The sequence below is a fragment of the Rhinoderma darwinii genome, chromosome 12 (assembly GCF_050947455.1).
Source record: "Rhinoderma darwinii isolate aRhiDar2 chromosome 12, aRhiDar2.hap1, whole genome shotgun sequence".
Classification (NCBI taxonomy): Eukaryota; Metazoa; Chordata; class Amphibia; order Anura; family Rhinodermatidae; genus Rhinoderma; species Rhinoderma darwinii.
The window spans coordinates 73412810-73435859 of record NC_134698.1 but is presented as its reverse complement, the minus strand read 5'-3'; the positions used below and the strand labels follow the sequence as shown (position 1 = coordinate 73435859).

Sequence of the window (23050 nt, the reverse complement as noted above, 5' to 3'; positions counted from 1 at the left end):
AATTGTCTTTTCTGATCAGATTTAGCTTTATATGTATGTACAACTTTATACAGCGACATATCCCCTTCTCCTCTATCTCTGTATAACTTGGAAGATGATACAGACATTTACGACAACATTTGTGTTATTTTCTGCTGCACCAATGCCTGGTATTATAAATGATGCCAATAAATCCACTTGTGCTTTGTCAATGACTTCTTGGCAGAGCTCCAGCCCCCGGCCAGCAGGTAGCAGTCCTGTATTTATCTGGGGGCTACTTCAATGCAGAGGGACGGATACACTGCGGAAAAGTCTGCATCTTATCCGACCCAGAACACGCAGAGAAATCCGGCCGAATATTCGCACCAAATGGTGCTTTAAAGGGGAATTCCCATCTTAGACATTTATAGCAAATCCACAGGAAATGTCATAAATATCTGATCGATGCAGGTCCTACCCCTGGGACCCGCATCTATATGAAGAATGTGGGTCTCCCGTTTTGCCCGGTGCGGCGGCTGCTGGCTGCAAAATCGAGGCGGAGAGAAGGTCGTGTATGCGCTCAGCTTCCTCCATTGTGTTGTATGGTTGTTACAGAAACAGACAAGCAGCACTTGCTCTGCTGTTTCCGTAACTTCCATTGAACAGAATGGAGAGAGTTGCGCGCACATGCGCTCGCGACCTTTAGTATCCACTTGGATTTTGCCAGACATGTCTAACATGGGGAAAAAAATTATTTGGTGTGAATATTTGGCCGGATTAACCAGTGTGGGGGAAAAAAAGGACTATACACACCCCTGCTCTTCCGGCTGCCCTGTGTCCAGACTGGTCTATAAGGGCTTGTCCTCACGTAACAGGACCAGCCACAGAATGATCTATAAGGGCTTGTCCACACGTAATGCAATTGCTGCAGAACATTTCTGCAGCAATTCCGTTAAAACTAACAGACATTCCACTGCAGGAAAAACGCACCATTTCTTGCGGTTTTTACTGCAGAATATGGTGCGTATTTTGCTGCGCTTCTCTCAATGTTGCAGGGGAGCGTTTGCTTTAGGCGTCGGCTGCAAATGCTGCATTGGAACATCAGGACGCACGGATGTAACTGGTTCAAATTTGTTTAGTAGCCACCATGGGATGTTGGGATATCAATCATATCCCAACATCCCTGGCGTTTACTGAAAAAGTTTGTACTTGGGGGCCTGGTTGCAAATTGTACCTTTGCACCACCTTATATCTACGCCTTTGGTATATACTGAAATGTAGAAAAGAATATTGTATAGAATATATGTTCATAGAGGTTACTGCATGAAGACACCACTAGGTGGCGATGCTGAAACTTATTTTTACAAATTCTGAAGGTAGAAAGTAGAGGATAAATGTAAATGTTAATTATATTAGTTACTTCAACATTTTCTGGTTTTCTGACTTATCGCATCTGCTTGTCAGAACCTGTGTCCTCCTGTACATTTTGTGTGACCTGTAGGACCACATCCTGATTTCAGTGTACAAAGGGAACTTGACCAGACTGCATGTACAGGACTGGTTTTGGACAGAGCAACAATGCGTTATCAGAAAATTAATTTTTATATTGGTGGTATAATTTCCCTCTATGGTAGTGTAATATGTTTATTTAAAAACATACCATAAAAAAAAAAAAAAGAATGTGGCCAGTACGGGGATCGAACCCGCGACCTTGGCGTTATTAGCACCACGCTCTAACCAACTGAGCTAACCGGCCATCGATGGGGGTCCCTCAAATTGGGTGCTCCGCAAGTTTACCCTGCTGAAGTAGACATACATGGCCATGAAAGTAGTAAGGTAGAATAATCTTTATATGTGCTGGGACTTGTGGTACTACCCAGCTGATCTGCTCAATATGACCCTCACAATCAGCCGTGTGTAGATCTGTGTAGGGATTTACTTTGGTAAATTCGCTAAAACATTTTTAATATAATTGCATTAGGGCAATACAAAACTGGTAAAAGTATACATACTCTTTATACAGGACCTGTTACCTTTCCTGACATGTCTGTTATAGTAAATACGTGCCCATGAAATAACTATTCTGAAGCATCTTTCCTTACAACTCTACGTTGTGCCGTTCCTCTGTTATTCCTCCTAGAAATGTATGAACAAATTGACAACTAGGTGTTACCAGTTGGGGGTGTGTCCCTATACAGACTAACCATGTCCAATCAGTGCTACCAGTCTCAGTAGGGATACACCCCTTTGATAAGGGGAATGGTAACACCCAGTGGTTAATTTATTCATACATTTCTAGGAGGAATTCAGAATTGTGATTTTATGGGGAATACAATTATTCAGTAAAACAGACAAAGATTGCTTTGTTTCTCTGTACATGATCGATCGTATTGAACATTTACCTGCGTGTCTATGGCCAGCTTTAGTAATATTGTAAAAACACAGACCAGTTTCCGCTACTACCGCTAACAATTCATAGCTTCTGTTGGCTCCTCATTATTTTAGGTGGGTTTTCAGACCGTAATTACGACTGGAGTTCCGAAGAGGAAGAATATGAGAAAAAAGCTCAACCCGTGCAGGTGCTGGTGGTTAAAGACGACCATTCCTTTGAGCTGGATGAAGGGGCATTAAACCGAATTCTGCTTTCTGAAGTTGTGAGAGATAAGGAGGTTGTGGCCGTATCAGTAGCCGGAGCATTTAGGAAAGGAAAGTCATTCCTCATGGACTTCATGCTGCGATACATGTATAAAACGGTATTTATTTATTTATATGTATCTGGTATTACTATTCTCTCCGAAGAGATAATTGATTTGGAAATCCAATATAGTGTAATCTCTGAGAGTAGTTCTTTTATTTTCTATACTATGTAAATCAGAACAAGGTCTTCTCTATTTTTTCTTTTAATATGTGGAATTCAACATACTACCGGAGTCCCTGCCGCTCTGTATTAGGGGGTTGTAGGTACTCTGTGTCGCATTATGTTGCTCCATACAGCAATGCGTCTAGGGGAGAATAGCTCCATAGTACTGCATCTGATCCCTACAGAGTCTGATAGAAAAAAAAAGATCTGTTTGCGTCTATAAAATCGGAGGCATACAACAAATGTTACACACATCACATCTTTCTGACAAAACAAGTATCGGTATTAGGCTTCGTTCACATCTGCGTCGGGACTCTGTTCATGGGTTCTGTCTGAGCTTTCCCGTCCGGTTCGATGAACGGAATCCAAACTGAAACAAACAGAAACCATAGGTTTCCGTTTGCATCACCAATGGTGACGGATCCGGTTCAAATGGTTTCCGTTTGTCACCGTTGTGTTTGGGTTCTGTTGTTTTGACAGAATCGATACCATAGTCGACTGCGCTATTCATTCCATCAAAACGATGGAACCCTTACACAACGGAGACGAACGGAAACCATTTGAACCGGATCCGTCACCATTGAATTCAATGGTGATGTAAACGGAAACCTATGGTTTCCAATTGTTTTAGTTTGGTTTCTGTTCATGGGTTCCCCTGACAGAAAGGTCCGACAGAACCCATGAACGGAGTCTCGACGCAGATGTGAAGGAAGCCTAAGTTAACCCCGTACAACTTTCTTTGTAGGAGCCTGTGGATTGGCTAGGAGATTATAACGCACCGCTGTCTGGTTTTTCATGGAGAGGCGGATCTGAACGAGAGACTACAGGAATCCAGATATGGAGTGAAGTGTTTTTGGTAGACAAACCTGATGGGAAAAAGGTGAAAGAATTCCGAAAATTTTACATTGTATCAAATTTGTTGTTTCAAATTGAATTTAGGGCTCATGTACACATCCCTTGTTTTTGTCAGTGTGCTATCCGTTTTTTTGAATGGATAGCACTCTGACCCATTAATTTCTATGGCCCCCAGCACATGACCATGGTTTTCACAGATCCGTGTGAGGGCCGTGGGACTGAGAAACTAAGAGAAGGTCCTATTTCTGTCCGTGTTTGCGACTCAGTCTCACCCATTCAAGTGCAGGGCGACATGAAAACCGCGCACAGATGCCATCCGTGTACTGTCCGTGTTCTGCGGATACGTTGTTTACAGACCGCAAAATACAAATGGTCGTGTGCATGCGCCCTTAGGGTAGGGCCACACGGAGTGGCCCTGACACGGTCGCAACACGGCTAACAACCGCGAAAAAATGGAGCGGCAGTGCGCATGCGCATGTAACCGGAATACCCCTTAACGAGGTATTTGACAGCCGCTCCTCCATAGTGCCAGCTCGGTTGTCGACCGCGTCGGGGCCGCTCCGTGTGGCCGTACCCTTAAAGTGTCACTCCAAAGTTACACTCCTGCCCGATCTGAAATTGGGCGTGGAGACCCGTAACTACACGCTGGGTGGTACAGTTACCCAGGCAACTGTATGACGCCCAGCGAGTCTCTTGTATGGGTCCTGTTATAATTAATTGGACCTGTGCACGATACTCACTTGGCATCGTATGGTTGCCTCGACAACTGTACCGCCCAGCGTACAGTTACGGCTCTTCACACTCGATGTCAGATCGGGCGGGAGAGTAACTTTGGAGGAACACTTTAAGTTGGCAGAAGATCCTGGACTGTAATATGGTAATTGTGCCACCATTATAAATGATGGTCATGGGAGTTGTTATATACAGCTTCAGGGCTTTGTAAGGACTATGTAATCTCAATTGACCACAGCATCTTCGCAATACAGATCTATATGGAGCCATATATGTAGTGCCAAACACGGGATTGAATCCTATAATGTGAAAGCAGGAAAGCATTCCTCTTTGGGAAAGGTTTGCTTGTTTTTACATGACAGAATCCTATCCTGGCTTTGGCACTTTGTGCATGGCTCCCACGCGGACCCGTATTTCGGAGGTGTGAAGAAGCCCTTAGTGATGTATTTCGAAGAGTTGAAGAGTGCACATGCGATTAATTCTAAGGGATGCACTTGATTTTCTAGATTAAAATTTTTGTCTGCACCGCCAATAAAACATCATATAACTAAAAAGCAATACAAGGTAAGTAAAGCTAGACATTTACAGTGTTGATTTAAATTGATGAATATCTTAAAATGTCAGTCAAGAGTCGAGTTTGATACACCTAGTGCAGAGACTTTCAGATTCTGGCAAACTTTACTACTTTGCATAAACTTTGTTTTTGTCCTGCAGGTGGCGGTGTTGCTGATGGACACACAGGGGACATTTGACAGTCAGTCAACTTTGAGAGACTCGGCCACAGTTTTTGCTCTGAGCACGATGATCAGCTCTATTCAGGTACAGATTACTCAAAGTCTCTTTAAAGGGAATGTGTTGCCAGAAAAACATGTTTTTTTTTTTTAATTAAACATTTAGTGTGTAGGTGATTAAACATTGTTCAAATTTTTTTTATTTTTTTCACGAGTCAGGAAATATTATAAATTAGATTCTAATTTATAATATTTCCCATTTCTGGTCACTAGATGGAGCTATTCCCAAAATTGCAGCATTGCAAAATTGGGTAAAAAGCCCTCGCTCTAGTGAGCTCTCAGCATCCCCCCCTCCTTTATCCTGGCTAGTGCCGGGATAAACGAGGGGTTTGAACGGTCTATCCTCCTACACTGTGTGTCGCCATTTTTTGAGCTAACACACAGTGTAGTAGGTTTACATACAGTAGTAAACGTACACAAACACGAACATACATTGAAATCTCTTACCTGCTCCTGCCGCCGCGGCTCCCTCCGGCCCGTCCGCTCCGTCTGCTGCCGCTGGTCCAAGTGCACAAGTCCGGAAGCTGCGACCGGAAGTAGTAATCTTACTGTCCGGCCGCGACTTCCGGTCCACAGGAAAATGGCGCCGGACGGCGCCAATTTCAAATTGGACTGTGTGGGAGCGGCGCATGCGCAGTTCCCACACAGACGGCGTACACAGAAGTGGATGGGACGGGAGCCGTTCGCAGTCCCTATGGGACTGTGGCTGCCGTATTCCATGTCTGTATGTGTCGTTAATCGACACATACAGAAATGGAACAAAAAATGGCAGCCCCCATAGGGAAGAAAAAGTGTAAAAATAAGAAAAAGTAAAACACAAACACACAAATAAATATAAACGTTTTTAATAAAGCACTAACATCTTTAACATATGAAAAAAAAATTTGTGATGACACTGTTCCTTTAAAAAAAGAGCAATGTCTAGCACAACACTCACGACTGAAGGACTACATGGCTGGCCGTTTATTACGAGAAGCATAAACATTTGCAGGAGGAAGACCTGCTACAATCGGGGAGGGCCTGCAATTTGAAATTGGTTATCAGAACAAGACCCCCTTTCAAATGTAGTAAATATGTTATGAATGTTTATCCTAAACTTTACTCATTTTTTTTTTCTATTAAAGGTTTACAACTTGTCACAGAATGTTCAAGAAGATGATCTGCAACACTTGCAGGTAATTCACTGTTTACTCCAGACAGATCTACCACAGGAAAGTAATCAACTGCAGCAGTAAGGGTATGTTCACACGGCAGCCTTCGTTATGGCTGAAATTACGAAGCTGTTTTCAGGAGAAAACCGCTCCAGAATTTCAGACGTAATGGCATGTGCAGGCGTTTTTCGCTGCGTCCATTACGGACGTAATTGGAACCTTTTTTCCCATGGAGTCCATGGAAAACGGCTCCAATTACGTCTCAAGAAGTGACAGGCGTCTTTTTTACGCGCCGTCTTTTGACAGCGGCGCGTAAAAAAAATGACCGTCGGCACAGAACATCGTAAGACCCATTCAAATGAATGGGCAGATGTTTGCCGACGCTTTGGAGCCGTATTTTCGGACGTAATTCGAGGCTAAAACGCCCGAATTACGTCCGTAAATAGGGTGTGTGAACCCAGCTGTAACCTTAAAGTAATCCACACATACCGGCTGTGCAGGGAAAAGCAGTGAAGGGGCCGCAGCGCTTAAACCGTCCCTTTCATTGCGGCCCCTTCATTCTCAGGGTTGTAGGTGATGCCATCCCTTTATGTCATGGTAATAACCCTTTAATAAAAAAAGCAAATATATGATTTATAAATCTATTTCTTTGCTGGATGCCATTTCAGACACTTCTAACAACCTTGTGTGACTCACACTACACAAGATATTCATATAGTACAGAGCTGAGAAATGTATACCGTGAAAACTGTGGCTATTCCAGCTTGGTAACAGCATTAAACATATTATTCTGCTTCGATAATAACACTACTGTATAGAAACGAACTTGAAGGAAAATGCAAAGAAAGGTAAAGGACATAGGTGAAGGAGGCCCACCAACTGCATATGGATTCTGAGCCTCAGTATAGATTATTTTTATGATTATATTATTGTTATTATTATTAATAAAAGTAATAATCATTTACATTTAGACAGTTTTGGGACATTTTAGGCTCCCATTAATCCCTTTACTATGGTTTAATATTTCAGTATTGATCCCCCAATTATAATCATATAATATACAATGTATGTATGTTTTTTTTTAACTATCGTATTTACTTTTTCCTTGTCTAGCTCTTCACAGAATATGGCAGACTGGCTATGGAGGAAACGTTCCTGAAACCGTTCCAGGTCTGTCAGCTATTTACTGGATAGCTGTGTTTCTATTAAGGGGAGACTCCAGTTAAAACTGACTTTATTATTGTGATTATTCATTGGGAGACTGCTTCAGACTTGTGAGTTAGTAAGCACATGTACAGCACATTGTTTGCAAATCTTTGTCACCAGTAGATGTCACTATTCTATCTGTGCATATACTGTTGGGAGCTCAGTAATGGAACTCAATAAGTAACTAATGTTGATAAAGTCTGGCCGTACAGGCACTCTTTCCCAATGCAGCTTTGCACACTACTACTACGTGTTCACACATTGCATAGATACTGCGGATTTTTCACAACAGAATTCGTTGTTTGAAAATCTGCAGCAAAGTGGATGAGATAAAACAAATCTCATCCAAACGCTGAGTAAATACTGAGCGGAAAAAACGCTCAGAAGTTGACCTGCGGTGCAGAAATTTATTCCGCAGCATGTCAATTGTATTTGCGTAAACGCTGCTTATTTGTTGCAGGTTTTCCCTATTGAATTCAATGAGGAGGTAAATTCCGCAACAAATATCAGATGTTGTGTCTTTTGCAGCGGGTTCGCATTGATTCCGCCGGAAAAAACAATACTCAGAAAAAAAATTAATCTCATACTTAGCCAGGAGTCTGTGTTCCTCCCTCCAGCGTGGCCTCCTGGGATGACGTTTCATCCCATGTGACCGTCTCAGCCAATCACAGGCTGTAGCGGCAGGCACATGGGATAAAACATCATGCCAGGAGGCCGTCCTGAATGACGTCAGAAGACCGGTGTCCTGGGATGACGCTTCATCCCATGTGACCGCCGCTGCAGCCAATCACAGGCTGGCTAGCAGGCCAGGTAAGTGCTGCAGTTTTCCACAGCGGACATTCTGGGCGAAAAACTGCACCACAGTTTGGTGCTCTTTTTCACCCGGAATACCCTGCGGTGCACAGGGTGGAAACGCTGCGTGCTATTACGCAGCATATCCGCCCCATGTGAACTCAGCCTCCGGGTGATTTCACATGTTGCAGATTTTCAGTGTGGATTCTGCACCGAAAATCTACAACAATTTAGAGTACATTGTATGTAGATGAGGTTTTCACCTTCGCAGTATGTCAGTTCTGCTGTGTTATTTGCCGTGGATTTCACCTTTTTCAATGTAAAATTGCCATTTAACACATGCGGATTTTGCCGCAGATTTGCTGTGGGTTTGCTGCAAAATCTGCTGTGGATTTTCTCCGCCACGTCTAGACTCTATGGATATGTTCACTCTAGTCAACATGTAAATAAGTGCAACAATTCCAAGAAATGCTTCTATAGAAATCTGATACACAGTACCACGATCAAGGTCTTTACACACATTATTTTATGCTGTAGGTTTTACCCAGCGAAATTGACTGACAGTCCCTACTTTCATATGAAATCCAATATAAAAAACCTCCGTATGAACTCATAGGTGCAGTAGGGTCCCATAGAAAAATGAACAGATATAGTAGCACACACAGGGCATATGTGGGAACTGTATATTCAAGCCACTTGCCTTTTGATGCTGTGGATTATCCAAAAATGATGCCAGATTAAAGGACTGTTTATAATATATATGTGATGTGAATGGTGTACATTTTATACTTTTATGCTATACAGATAAGACCTTCCCAATAATCCCTCTCTCGGCTCGTAGCTCCGCTGACTCAGTGTACTGGGATTGGGTGCGTTCTGGAGCCAGGAGTCTGTCACTAATACAGAAGGGCTCCAGCTGCAGCCAGCAAGCACTGATGTGCCAAACAAAACAACTGCCTGCTAGTTCCAGGCCCCCTCTATTAGATGCCGACTTCCTTCTCCAATACAGATTCTCATCTTGAAGGAATGGAAGTCGCTTGGGCTGTTGACCCAATTTTCAGGAGACTTTTCTAATGATATTTCAGGCACATTCTTCCCATACTTCGTCATACGCAGATTAGCTCATGGCTGTTCTCTGTTAACACTGAAACACCCTGAATGTGATAGAAACGCCCATCAATGTTCTCTCCGCTCCTGATTATATTTTATATTTATGCTCTTCGGCTCTTTTGATTATGATCATCATAATGATTTACAATATTAATGGGAATTCACGTAAGTTACCTTATTCACAATCACATTTCCAGCTGCACACAGACTAATTACATGGGAATTTGGAATACCTCAGCTCAGATTACAGTTACCCCAAATACAAAGGGAGGTCTCCTTGTTGGGAGCACCCGCAATCGTTGTCCCATAATGAAAAATTTAAATTCTCTGTTAGATTTCACAAAACATGACATTTTTATTTTTAATTGGGATAATTTTTTAAAAATTCTCCTGTGTTTAGCTATCACTGTTACACACCGGTTAATGGCGCTCCTGGTGTTCTTTTGATTCCCTCTTAGGGTAAGTTCACACGCATTATTTATGGACGTAATTCGGGCGTTTTAACCTCGAATTACGTCCGAAAATACGGCTCCAAAGCGTCTGGCCATTCATTTGAATGGGTTTTTACGATGTTCTGTGCCGACGGTCATTTTTCTTACGCGCCGCTGTCAAAAGACGGCGCGTAAAAAAGACGCCAGCGTCAAAGAAGTGCCTGTCACTTCTTGAGACGTAATTGGAGCCGTTTTCCATGGACTCCATAGAAAAACAGCTCCAATTACGTCAGTAATGGACGCAGCGAAAAACGCCTGCACATGCCATACGTCTGAAATTCAGGAGCTGTTTTCTCCTGAAAATAGCTCCGTAATTTCAGCCATAACGGACGTGCACGTGTGAACTTACCCTTAGAACGTCCATCAACATGTCCAGGAAGATTGGAAAAGAGGCAGCACTACATAGTAGACTTCAACTAGTTTATTCACCCATATGTGCAAAGGATTCATCATTTGCACATATGGGTGAATAAACCAGTTGAGGTTTACTTTGGAGTGCTGCCTCTTTTCTAATTTTCCTGTATCTGTGGGATCTTGAAGTCAGATTCCTGGAGACTTGCACCCTTCTGGCCCTGGTGAGGTCTATTTTCTGCTGTGCTGCTCCTGTTATTATATTCCTCATCTGCATATGGAGCTCCGTCTGCTTACGTACGATGCATTTTAATGTGTTGACATACTTGTCACGGATTATTCCTGGCACAGGGCAGAAATAGCCGGAAGGAAATGTCACAAACATGTTTTATTTATGAAGAACGGGATTAGGACGTTTTGGAGATGGCCGGTGTCATGTCTTGTCGCACATGTTTCCAATCACAAGTTATTTTGGAAATCTTCCCAGGCGAGCTCCCAGGGCGGGTCAAGCTGGGATCATCCACAGAATGTCTTCTCACTTATAATATATGAGAGCTGCTCCTTCCCGATAAAGCTGCTGCTTCTAGTTATTGGTCACTGATTTACAAAATGTGAGAAAAAGACATTTGTTTTTGAAAGCAGATGATTTTTCTTGATTTGCTGCATAATTTGTCCTGGAGCTCTTCTGATCTGGGACCAATGATGCGCAGATGGAGCGTGAAGCAGAGGAAAAAATTGACTGCGATCTTAAGCTGCTCATAGAAAGTTCTGTCAGACACCAATTAAAATGAACAATTCCTTCAATAACACGCATATTCCTTGTGGCCAAATGTGTAATTTTTCCTATGGAGCAAGAAGGCTCTTCTGGCGCTGCTTATCTAGGGGGAATATACTGTATAGTACTGGTAGAATTCAGCCTATATTATTTATTATGTGACAGTAGATGCCTGTTCGTGGCACCGATAGACATTAGATTGTCTACATTAGGATCTGTCAACAGCAATCTAATGTCTGTGGACAGCTAAATACTTTCACTGCCAGATCAAATTTTTGTTTTAATGGTCAGTTTTAATGTTCTTTTTGCTGCGGGTCACATGTTATATTTTGCATCTTCGTTTTATTGTATTACATTTTAATTCGTTACATAGCATGAAACAGTGGCACATCAGATACAGGCATCTATATAAAAAATATATATATACAGGGATAGTCATGCATGATAGTCGAGTCCGTGCTGCAAATACAGACCGTAAAATGACTTGTCCTGAGTTCTTGCAGCCTGGACTTGTGGCCCTCACCCGGATCTATAAACATCACGGTCGTGTGCATGGGGCCGTATAAATGAATGCGTCCGTGTGCTATCCTCATCAGCTTTTATACTTCTTGGTTATTGGGATTTACTCACTGCATTGCCAGGTTTTGAACAAGCATTAATCCTTGCGTCCACAGATTTGATACAAAAAGTTATTAATTTATTACTTATTATGGTATAATTTTTTTTACAGTCTTTGATTTTTCTTGTACGTGATTGGAGCTTTCCATATGAATTCCCTTACGGGGACGATGGAGGATCAAAGTTTTTAGAAAAACGGCTTAAGGTTAGTGAATATTGAAATACGTAGGAGTTTCGTGCTGATCTAAGAGCAACAAAAGCTTTAGGCTGAGTTCAGATGTTGCGGATTTGTTGCAGATTTTGTGCAGGTTTGACTCAGATCAACCTGCTACATTTTGGGAACCCTTAATACTAAAGGACTCATATAAACTAATTGGAAAAGTTATGGAAACTTTTATTATTTTTATAAACAGTTGTCCAACCAATCAGTTGTCACCGCTTATCCTCAGGTGAAAAATGGATCAGATGGGTTAAAAATCAACTTGTTTGATTCATGCTCCATAGATTGTCAGCAGATCCGATGGGATCCCCCAACAAATATCTATTGTCTATAGTCATTTTCAAACTGTATTGTGGATTTTGGGGCCATCATCCCGTAAGTTGCTTGTGTATGAACATGTGTATTTGTGATTGTCAAGACCATGAAATATACAGTTGTAGTTTTGGCTTACTCCAGGTATCCGAAAACCAACACGAAGAACTGCAGAATGTGAGAAAACATATCCACTCCTGCTTTACCAACATCTCCTGCTTTCTCCTGCCACATCCAGGCCTCACCGTGGCCACAAATCCAAAATTTGATGGCAAACTAAAAGGTGGGTCACATATACCTTTTGTTATCCTTGTTATCATTCGCTTTGTTCCTACTTTTCATCAGTCTACAAATTGGTAGTAAACAGACCGTAATGTCATTGGGTACTATTATAATGTATGTAGTAACATTACGTCCAGTGGTTACGTGATATTTGTTTTTCTAACGTGGCCAGGATGGTTAAATACAAAGATGCGTTTGTCTTTACAGAGATCGATGAAGAGTTTATAAGGCATTTGAAAGTTTTTATACCATGGCTGTTGAGCCCAGAAAATTTGGATGTTAAAGAAATTAATGGCAATAAAATAACTTGCCGTGGTCTGGTGGAATATTTCAAGGTATTTAATTTTTTGGACAATTGGAAGTCTGTCAGTATGGATAAGGAACATATGACCCGGCTTTATACGTGGCATAAAATGACCTGCAGTATGGAATAACCATTAATAACTCAAATAGACATTTTATTCACTTACTCCGTACATCTGTTAAACAAATGTGTTCCTTTTCTATGCAGTTTAGGCCTCATGCACACAGCACAGCCACATGCTTTGAGTTTGTATGGCAGCACGCGAGGTTCCAACGGATTACAGAGTCGTAGGTACCCGGTGTGCTGATCTATAGTTCCCGTATTACAGAGGTATTCCCCTAAAAACATTGCAGAATACTTTCGTAATACGTCATCCGCTAGATCATGGCATCTCTGTATGCATCTTTATAGAATCCGCACCATATTACAGCATGTGGAGTGCTTATTCCTCTATAGTAAAGAGATGTAGGATCCCTGTATGCCCCCGCACAGTCTCTGAGCTTTAGGGTATGTTCACACGGCTTATTTACGGACGTAATTCGGGCGTTTTACGCCTTGATTTACGTCCGAAAATGCGGCTCGATAGCGTCGGCAAACATCTGCCCATTGAAAGCAATGGGTTTTACGCTGGTCTGTTCCCATGAGGCGTAAATTTACGCGTCGCTGTCAAAAGACGGCGCGTAAATAGACGCCTGCGTCAAAGAAGTGCCTGTCAGACGTAAATGGAGCCATTTTCCATTGACTCCATGGAAAAACAGCTACAATTACGTCCGTAATGGACGCGGCGAAAAAGCGCCTCAACATGCCATGACGGCTGAAATTACGGAGCTATTTTCTCCTGAAAACTGCCCCCGTAATTTCAGCCGTTACGGATGCTGCTGTGTGAACATACCCTTACTGTGTGCATGATGCCCTCTGTGCTATGAGAACAAAGTTAAACAACCGTTTCCTTTTCCTAAGGCTACATGCACACAACCATTGTTTTCGTTAGTGTGCTATCCATTTTTTTTAACGGATAACACACTGAACCATTCATTTCTATTGCCCCATGCACACTACCATGTTTTGCATGGAGGGGGCCATGGGACAGACTGCAAAACTCCTATTCCTGTCCGTGTTTGCGGCTCTGTCTTGCTCATTCAAGTCAAACCTATGGTACATACGGAATGGATGACTCGTGACACACAGACCTTAAAAACGGACAACAGATCTGTTGTTTACAGGCCGCAAAATAGAAACCGTCGTGTGCATGTAGCCTTACCTTGTATTCGTCACCTAGCTCTTTGGGTATGTTCACACGGCAGCGTCCGTAACGGCTGAAATTACGGGGATGTTTTCAGGAGGAAACATCCCCGTAATTTCAGCCGTAACGGCATGTGCAGGCGCTTGAACGCCGCGTCCATTACGGACATAATTGGCGCTGCTTTTCATTGGAGTCAATGAATAACGGCTCCAATTACGCCCCAAGAAGTGACAGGACACTTCTTTGACGCGGGCGTCTATTTACGCGCCGTCATTTGACAGCGGCGCGTGAATATACGCCTCGTGTGAACAGACAAACGTCAGTCCATTGCTTTCAATGGGCAGATGTTTGTCAACGCTATCGAGGCACATTTTTCGGACGTAATTCGGGACAAAAACGCCCGATTTCCGTCCGTAATTAGTGTGTGTGAACATACCCTTTATTGTATCCAGATTGACGAGTCTGGCTGTTTTTCCTTGCGATCATACGGTTGCCATACATTCATGCAGACTTATAATGTGTTTATTGATGTGGATATTAACCTTCTGTGCTCAACATTTGCAGCGTTGCGCCAAACAGGCAACTTGTAGTTAGAGATTATCCTAAAATTCACACGAGCCTCCTTTATTGCTGTACACAGTCTGCATAGTAATAAATGAAAGTTCTGATACACTGGTATACACTTTACTCACATTTTCCAGGAAATTTAATTAAATTTTTTTTTGTCCAAAAAGAGTTGCTGTCTGAGGTATTGTACAATGAATTCTCTGCTGCTTCTTTATTATAGTGTCACGTATGGGAACAGATGCTGCGCTATGTTGTATTTTCTGTATTCAAAGGATTTAACTTCACAGAAAATGTACAAATCTTTGTGTCCTTGCATCCAAGGGGAATGATGGGGCCTATGTGAACATAGCTGAAATTAGCCCACTTGTGTGATGCAGTTCTTCCTTTACAATCTAGGTTCACCCTTGAGCAGCATTTTATGGTTATAACCTACATGTTCAATGAATCTGCAAATACTTTGTTTTACACTCCAATTACTTATAGAGCTTTTTCCATATTCTTCTGGTTGCTGCTTACAATGTGTTATATGGTGCTCCCTTAGTGGCCTACCTGAGATGATGTTCTACAATTCTCACTGTTGCTCGTTATTTAAAAAATCAGCCAGCACAATTCTGAATGCATCTTTGCATGTGAGCAGAGTTTAAAGGCCCTTTTACATGGGCAGATTTCCTAACCGGTATACGAGCGTCGATCGGCAACATAGCATGTGGATCGGTGCTCGTTTGCTACATTTAAACAGAGTAATGATCAGAAGTATGGGGGCAAATGATCGTTAAAGGGTCATAAATTATCAGCTATCCACAGGATAGGTGATCATTTTCTGATCGCTGGGACACCCATTGATCGTCAGAAGGCCCCCCTGTTCCTCTTCACTGCTCGACCACAGTGAGGAGGACATTGAATGGAGCGGCGGTCGAACATGCGCATTTCAGCTTCATACAAAGTCTACGGGAATGACAGAAATAGCTGAGTAGAGCGCTCGACTGTTTCAGTCATTCTCATAGACCTTAAATGAAGCGCCAGGCACATGCTGGAACGCTGCTCCATTCAAGCTCCTTCTCACTGTTGGGGGTGCAATACATAGGATCTAGGGGTTTGGGACCCCTGTTCTCACTATCGGTGGGGGTCACAGAAAATCATCACCTATCCTGTGGATAGATGATAATTTATGACTCTGGTAAAACCCTTTAATACAATCGTTAGTCCCCATGCATTTGCATCTTGTCAGCAGCACATCTTATTGGCAGTTGTGCTGCCCACTAGCGACTATATTTATGGCCACATAAAAGATTCAATCAGCCGACTTATAAGTGTTTTCGCGCGTCCGTCAGCTGATCTATGTCGTTTACACGTAGCAATGATCGGAATGAGCATTCGTACGAGCGCTCGTTTGACCGCTCATTGGAACGTGTAAGAGGGCCTTAAGACTTATTTTAGGTAAGTATCAATATAAGGTAAGAAAAGTATTTGTAGAGTTACTGAACATTATTTGTAAATCTAATTCTGAACCCATGTCATCTATGCCAAGTTATTGACATAAAATTGTTTTATTCTATAACAGGCCTACATCAAGATATATCAAGGAGAGGAGTTACCACACCCAAAGTCAATGTTACAAGTAAGTTTGTTTTACATACATAAACAGTATAAAGACACCCTACTATCATTAGAAAATGTATAGTCTTATCGAGTAATTTGGGTGACAGACTCGACTAATGAGGCTGGGGCTAGACAATGATTTTGTCACGACTTCTGCCTAAAGGTGGCCATACATATGATTAAGGATGAATGTTTATTTCAATAGGGTAAGAGCAATAAGCCGCTGCCAGACACTTCTATTGAAATCCAACATGCCCGATCCTTCTTTCCATTGACATCTCTCCATACACAATAGATCCAGCCAAAATCGTCCGGTTCGGCTAAGTTCTGTGTGTGTATGGATACCTTTAGGAGCTCTTGCAGTACGGACGTGTTGAGTCGCATACAAGTGCAATGCAATGTACTCTCTCTCCCCCCATTGAAATAAACACGAGCCAAGCATGCATGTTTATAGTGGAGTCGGCGAAACAACTGTTAGCATCTTAAATGTATGACCAGCTCTAGCCGTGTCAACCAAACCAGGACCAAACCAATAATATTTCACCATTGAAAACATAATGTTAAAGGGGTTTTCCAGCCGCTAAAAATTGATGGCCTATCCTCAAGATAGGCCATCAATAGCTGATGGGTCGGGGTCCGACTTTCGAGACACTCGCCGATTAGAAGTTTCGAAAGGCTTGTACGAGTGCTGCTTCCCCTTAATTTCTACTTGCTCACTGTGAGTCGTCGACACGCATTTAGCGGCGATTCACAGGTATTGCAGCCTTTTCTCCCATTCACTTCAATGTGAGATAAGGCTGCAATACCTGTGAATCGCCGCTAAATGCGTGTCGAAGATTCACAGTGAGCAAGTAGAAATTAAGGGGAAGCAGCGCTCGTACAAGCGCTGCTGTAGCTGATTGGCGGGGGTCCCGGGAGTCAGACCCCGACCCATCAGCTATTGATGGCCTATCCTGAGGATAGGCCATCAATTTTTAATGGCTGGAAAACCCCTTTAGTGTTTCTGCTCATCAAAAGTGCAGGCAAATTATGCAGCACTCAACGCGTATTTCCTTCAATAGTTATCTTGGTCGAAGTGTCCTATTATATGGCGCGAGATTGACCGTGAAAACAAGCGCTGATCAACGAGACAGCATGTTAATCGGCGCTTATTTGCTCCTTTCATAAGGAGCAATGATCGGTTATGTATGGGGATGAGCGATCGTTTGTCCCCATACAGTTGCATAATGTAGGCAGCACATCTCCGTCTTACCCACGGAGATGTGCTGCTCGCTAGCGATCATTTTACTTGCAGCGTAAATCAGCCGATCAGCCATGAACGAGCGTTTGCTCATTCATTGGCTGATCCTTGCCCTGTTTATACAGGGTAATGATTGGGAACAAATGTTCATATGAACGCTCATTTGTCCGATCCTTGGCACGTGTAAATGGGCCTTTACAGATAATAGATTTCCAAAGGTTACATTTAGTATTGGCAAACATTGCAGTGCCCATAAGTGGAATCTGGGTGACAACTTTTTTCTACTACTTCTACTGCTCTTTAAGGCATTAATTGTAAGTAGAAAACTTGTAGGCATGAGTCTCATAAATATTGGTTCAGTAAGATATGGCTGCCACTATCCATGCGCTGTGAGTAAAAGAGTACAAAATAGATGTACAATACACTTCATTGAAAAATAACAGCATTTTAGAGAATTACAAGATGCTTTTTTGCTTACTTCACCTCTGATTTTTGTGTTTTTTATTTTTCTGTTTTTTTAAATTAGGCTACAGCAGAAGCAAACAATCTGGCAGCCGTGGCCACAGCAAAAGATTTGTATAATAAGAAAATGGAAGAGGTAAGAATAGAGACATGACATCTATTTTGAAGTCTGTCAGAATGGTTCTACATAACCCTAGATAAGGGCCACGTGCTAATAATAGTGCTGTACTGACAGACTACAGCATGGGTCCTGTGTACAGGCACGTCTGATCAATGCTATCTCTTCTAGGGCTGAATGTGTCAGGAAAAATGGAGCCTGGTATTAGTATTTTACCTAATGTTTCTATTGTGAAAGTAATTATTTAGGTTAAGATTTCTTACATGAATATAAATTTTATTCTGTTATTACATGTCCAAAGGATGGCACATATTGCTGAATTTGTACATGCGCTATTAGTATAAACCAAATAAAGTTATTTTGATTTATGATTAATTTTAAAGGGGACACACAAAAGATCCCTGCTGTATCATTAGGGTATGTGCACACAACCTCTTTTCAGACGTAATGGAGGCGTTTTACACCTCGAATTACGGCTGCAAAGACGGCTCCAATACGTCGGCAAACATCTGCCCGTTGCTTGCAATGGGTCTTACGATGTTCTGTGCAGACGACCTGTCATTTTACGCGTTAGTGTCAAAAGACGGCGCGTAAAATTACGCCCGCGGCAAAGAAGTCCAGGACACTTCTTGGGACGTAATTGGAGCCGTTTTTCATTGACTCCAATAAAAACCAGCTCCAATTACGTCCGTAAAAGACGCCGCGAAAAACACCTGCACTTGTAAAAACGTCTGAAATTCAGGAGCTGTTTTCTCCTGAAAACAGCTCCGTAATTTCAGACGTATTTGGCGTTGTCATGTGCACATACCCTCACTCTTGATCATGCTTCCTTGCACCCTGGCACGGAGCCTGTACCGCAGTGCACAGAGCCTTTACATCTCCTTTAGTACGGAGCTGTAAAACCCTGTGCACTTCCGCAAGGGTTGCAACGGACTCTGTGTGTACGGAGAACACCTGCGCACATACAAAGTCCAATGGAGCATGAAACTTTTTTTTTAAATGGGAATCCGACAGAAAGAGCTTCCATATAAAAACCAGAGTCAAATAGAGGTACAATAGAGGGCTCATGCACCTCAATAGAAGCCCTACAAAACAGAACTGTAATACGTCTGTGTGCATGAGCCCTTTGTAGAGAAGTGACTGCCTGGAGTCAACCGTAACTAACAGGTGCGACCACAGACGGTAGCCGTGTTTATGGTCAAGCACCTTTTAGCTTTACTTGATCCCAGCCAGTCTTTCCTATGTGTCACTTTAAGGGAAGCTTGTTGGAGAGATAAATGTGAACAATTTATATATGGTTTTCCCACAGGAAATAAGATTTTTAAACCTTTTGCACTTTTTACTCTACGCAGGTGTGTGGGGGGGACAAACCCTTTTTGGCACCCACTGATCTGCAGCATAAGCATCAGGAGCTGAAAGAAGATTCTGTAAAGCTCTTCCGAGGTGTGAAGAAAATGGGGGGTGAAGAGTTCAGCCGACGATACCTCCAGCAACTAGAGAATGAGATTGACGAGCTTTATGTCCAATATATCAAGCACAATGACAGCAAGAATATATTCCATGCCGCTCGCACCCCGGCCACACTGTTCGTGGTTATATTCATCACATATGTGTTGGCCGCAGTCACCGGCTTCATAGGCCTGGACATTATCGCTAGTCTATGTAACATGATTATGGGACTCACGCTCATCACCCTATGTACATGGGCATATATCAGATACTCAGGCGAGTACCGAGAGCTGGGAGCAGTCATAGATCAAGTCGCTGCAGCACTTTGGGATCAGGTATTATTCCCTATGTATATTTTATACTAGTACAATCTTAAATGCTAAATCGCAATAATACTGAACGATTATGTGATAAATGGAGAGCAGGTCATGGTAAAGAGGGACTAAAAATTATATTCTGTCTTTCTTAGTTTTTGGGAAAGTTTGGTGACAACTAAGGTGGTGACTATTACAGCTTCCACAAAGTTGGCATCCAACTTTTCAAGAGTTCTGAACAGCAAACCTGCTGTGCAGCGATTTTAGTTTTTGTATTACTGCATATGTGCGTAGGGTTTGCCATTTTGGAAAGTTGCCAGACAACTCCCATTACAGCTTTATTGTCTTATGAAAGAGATGAAGAGAGATGGAACATAGGACCAGTTCAACAGTCTTTTGTAGGCTACAAAATAAATTATAATATCTGAAAGATGCCCTAATAAAGCAGGGGCATAGCTATAGCGAGTGGAGAGGCAGCAGTTGCATTTGGGTGCTAGTGCTTGAAAGGCCTCTCCGCTATCATAAATGGCACATAGTAGTTGGAGGGCCCTGCCGATGAAGCGAGCGCCGATCAACGAGACATCTTTGATCGGCGCTTGTTTGCTCATGTCACATGGAGCTATGGATGGGGACATGCGGTCGTTACTCCGATCGCTCGTCCCCATACGTTATCATGTCGGCAAGACGTGTCTCCGTTTACACAGGTAGATGTTCTGCCGACAACAATTATATTTTACTTTTTTTAAAACGATACGACCAGAAAATGATCGAGCATTCGCTCGTTCATCTGCTGATCTTTCCCGTTTACACAGGACAATTATCGGCAACGAGCGCTATATGAACGCCCGTCTGCACGATAATCGCCCCGTGTAAAACCCCCTTAAGTAGCAAAGCTATTGTTAGTGGGGCTTTTGCAACCATTAAACTGGCTGTCAATCGCTAGATTGGGGTTCAAAAGTTTATTCCCCTTTTACTGGCTCCTTTCAGCTGCGTGGACTCATCTCTTTTGAATGCAGGTAGTCATATAAGAGGGGGTACATATGAACCCACTAACATGTATATGACGGATATTAACTGATCCCTACAGAAAACATTCATCCAATGTCTAAAAAAATTCATGTCTTTTTTCTTTTTCAATTGCTGCTAAAAAAAAGGGAAGCACCAACGAGGTAATTATATTACTAATTTTACGTATGAAATATGTGTTTGATTTCAATTTACAAACAACAGATCAGTGATACTCCATGTAATACATCATCTGGAATAGGCTACATGCGCAGTAATCTGTGCCACGTTGAATTCATTGAGTGATTTAATGTATTCAATATGGTGACGATTTCTAGATTTTAGGCTCTAGAGCAGGGGTCAGCACCTTCGGCACAGCGGCTGTTGTGAAACTACAATTTTCAGCGTGTCCTGACAGCCTTTGGCTGTCGGGGCATGCTGGGAGTTGTAGTTTCTCAATAGCCGCTGTGCCGAAGGTGCTGACCCCTGCTCTAGGGTATGCCTTAGCACAGTGTGCATGTTCTCGTCAGTATATGGGCTATATACTGTCCCACTGAATTCTCATGCTCCCGCCAGCACCACACAGTTAGGAAATTGTCCTCCTGTAACACATTATGTTCTTGTCTATTCGTTGTTTGTTCTCGTACATATATACAGTCGTGCATTGGGCAGGAGTAATTTTTTTTTAACCAACGTTGATGGTAAATATATTCTAGAATCTTGCGAGTTTTTGTATACACCTGCAAAATGTCCCTCTGCATGGTATACAGAAGACGAGACATTTTAGCCATTTTATGTCATAACTGCAATTTCTTGCTGCTCTCTTGTAGGCCCTCTATAAGCTTTACAGCGCCGCTGCGACCCACAGACACTTGTATCACCACGCCTTCCCTTCTCAACAAACTGAGGCTGCTGAAAACCACGAGAAGAACATGTAAAGGTCTACCACAGGCCAAGAGAACATTTAAGAGTCCCACAGTCAAAGCTGCATGAACTTGTGTCCACCAACTGGTAAATATTAATGGTAACGCTATCATGGCCTTCAAGAGAGGACGTTCTACCATCACAGTCGTCGAGGAGGATTGACACTGCTTGACACGTTTTAATTGCAGGGCTCCTCACATGGGGTGTCGTGATGGTACCATCAGAACACTAGCTAAATATTGGGACACCTATGTAAACCTACACTGGCTTTCGCTAATTTATTTTTAAACAACTGTGTGTAATTCTATCATTTACCTATATCTTGCTTATGCGGAAACTCATTCATTATTTTTACACACACACTGTTTATAATAGAGTAAATCACAGTCCTGTAGCAGCTTATGTTACCTTAACGGAGCACGGAACCGACACCCCCCCCCCCCCCTGCAATTCCTTCCGTGATCACATTGGCAGGCGGTCTGTATTGCTGCAAGCATTGACGCTGCCTGTACACTTGTATTTATTATTATATTGTATATTTTGTTGTTATGGAACATACTGGTTATGGAGAAGATGTTTAAACATTTTTATAAACGTACATTAAAAACAATTGAGAGATGTTCGTTGTGCCATAAGACCTTGTGGGACCTTCTATGGGCCTTATGATACCCTGCACCTATCATTGCAAAAAAAGATAACGAAAATCTGGATCCCTCCTCAGGCAGACGTACATGTATATTAGATGTAGCGGATCCAGAAATATTGTCTAATTTGCATTTTTTAGGTCTTATCCTCCCTCCTGAAGCGGACTCTTCCTGCTGTGGAAATGGATAATTGTGTTCTCTGACCAATCAGATGTCCGAGCTGAAGCACGAGGTAGTCACATGATATGAACATACGACACCTTTGTCCTTCGGTCTGGCTTCCTCCTATACATGTGCTATCCCGTGACGTGGATGAGGAGACAGCGGGTCTCCAGTGTTTACAGTGCTTGCTAATTGAAATCGGTGACATAATGACTTTAGTAAGGCAAATATCTACCTATTTTATGTTATTTTTACTATTAGTGGCCAGACCCTTTAATTAGCGCTGTGAATTAAACAAAAAAGTGGTCTCCGACCAGAGACAAAGCTCGAAGCTCTTGAGCCCAATGCAAAATTTGTAACAGGCCATTTATAGTACTGGTGTATTCTCATGTAACAGGGGGCCCCTCAGGCACCAGGGCCTCTGCACCCACTATAGCTTCACCCGTCGCTCACTTTTGCACAGTACTATAATATACACCAATCAGCCATAATATTACCACCTGCCTAATATTGTG

General features: G+C 42.5%; 1 protein-coding gene and 1 non-coding gene across 6 annotated transcripts in view; one reads left to right on the top strand and one right to left on the bottom strand.

The window, feature by feature from the left end:
- ATL1 (atlastin GTPase 1) overlaps positions 1 to 22348 on the top strand; it is a 33119-nt gene extending 10771 nt beyond the window's left edge. For 4 of the 5 annotated variants that reach the window (XM_075844029.1, XM_075844027.1, XM_075844026.1 and 1 more), the window contains exons 3-15: positions 2464 to 2711; positions 3564 to 3698; positions 5120 to 5224; positions 6321 to 6371; positions 7461 to 7517; positions 11803 to 11895; positions 12367 to 12505; positions 12712 to 12839; positions 16180 to 16236; positions 17984 to 18055; positions 19390 to 19821; positions 20955 to 20969; positions 21636 to 22348. In XM_075844029.1, coding sequence (XP_075700144.1) covers positions 2464 to 2711; positions 3564 to 3698; positions 5120 to 5224; positions 6321 to 6371; positions 7461 to 7517; positions 11803 to 11895; positions 12367 to 12505; positions 12712 to 12839; positions 16180 to 16236; positions 17984 to 18055; positions 19390 to 19821; positions 20955 to 20969; positions 21636 to 21743 — 1640 coding nt within the window. In that variant the 3' untranslated portion in view covers positions 21744 to 22348. The remainder of the gene's footprint in view (positions 1 to 2463; positions 2712 to 3563; positions 3699 to 5119; positions 5225 to 6320; positions 6372 to 7460; positions 7518 to 11802; positions 11896 to 12366; positions 12506 to 12711; positions 12840 to 16179; positions 16237 to 17983; positions 18056 to 19389; positions 19822 to 20954; positions 20970 to 21635) is intronic. The other variant, XM_075844030.1, reaches the window with a different exon arrangement.
- Positions 1641 to 1714, bottom strand: TRNAI-AAU (transfer RNA isoleucine (anticodon AAU)). Its single transcript has one exon. It is a non-coding gene; the product is annotated as a tRNA-Ile (tRNA).
- Positions 22349 to 23050: the final 702 nt, after the last annotated feature.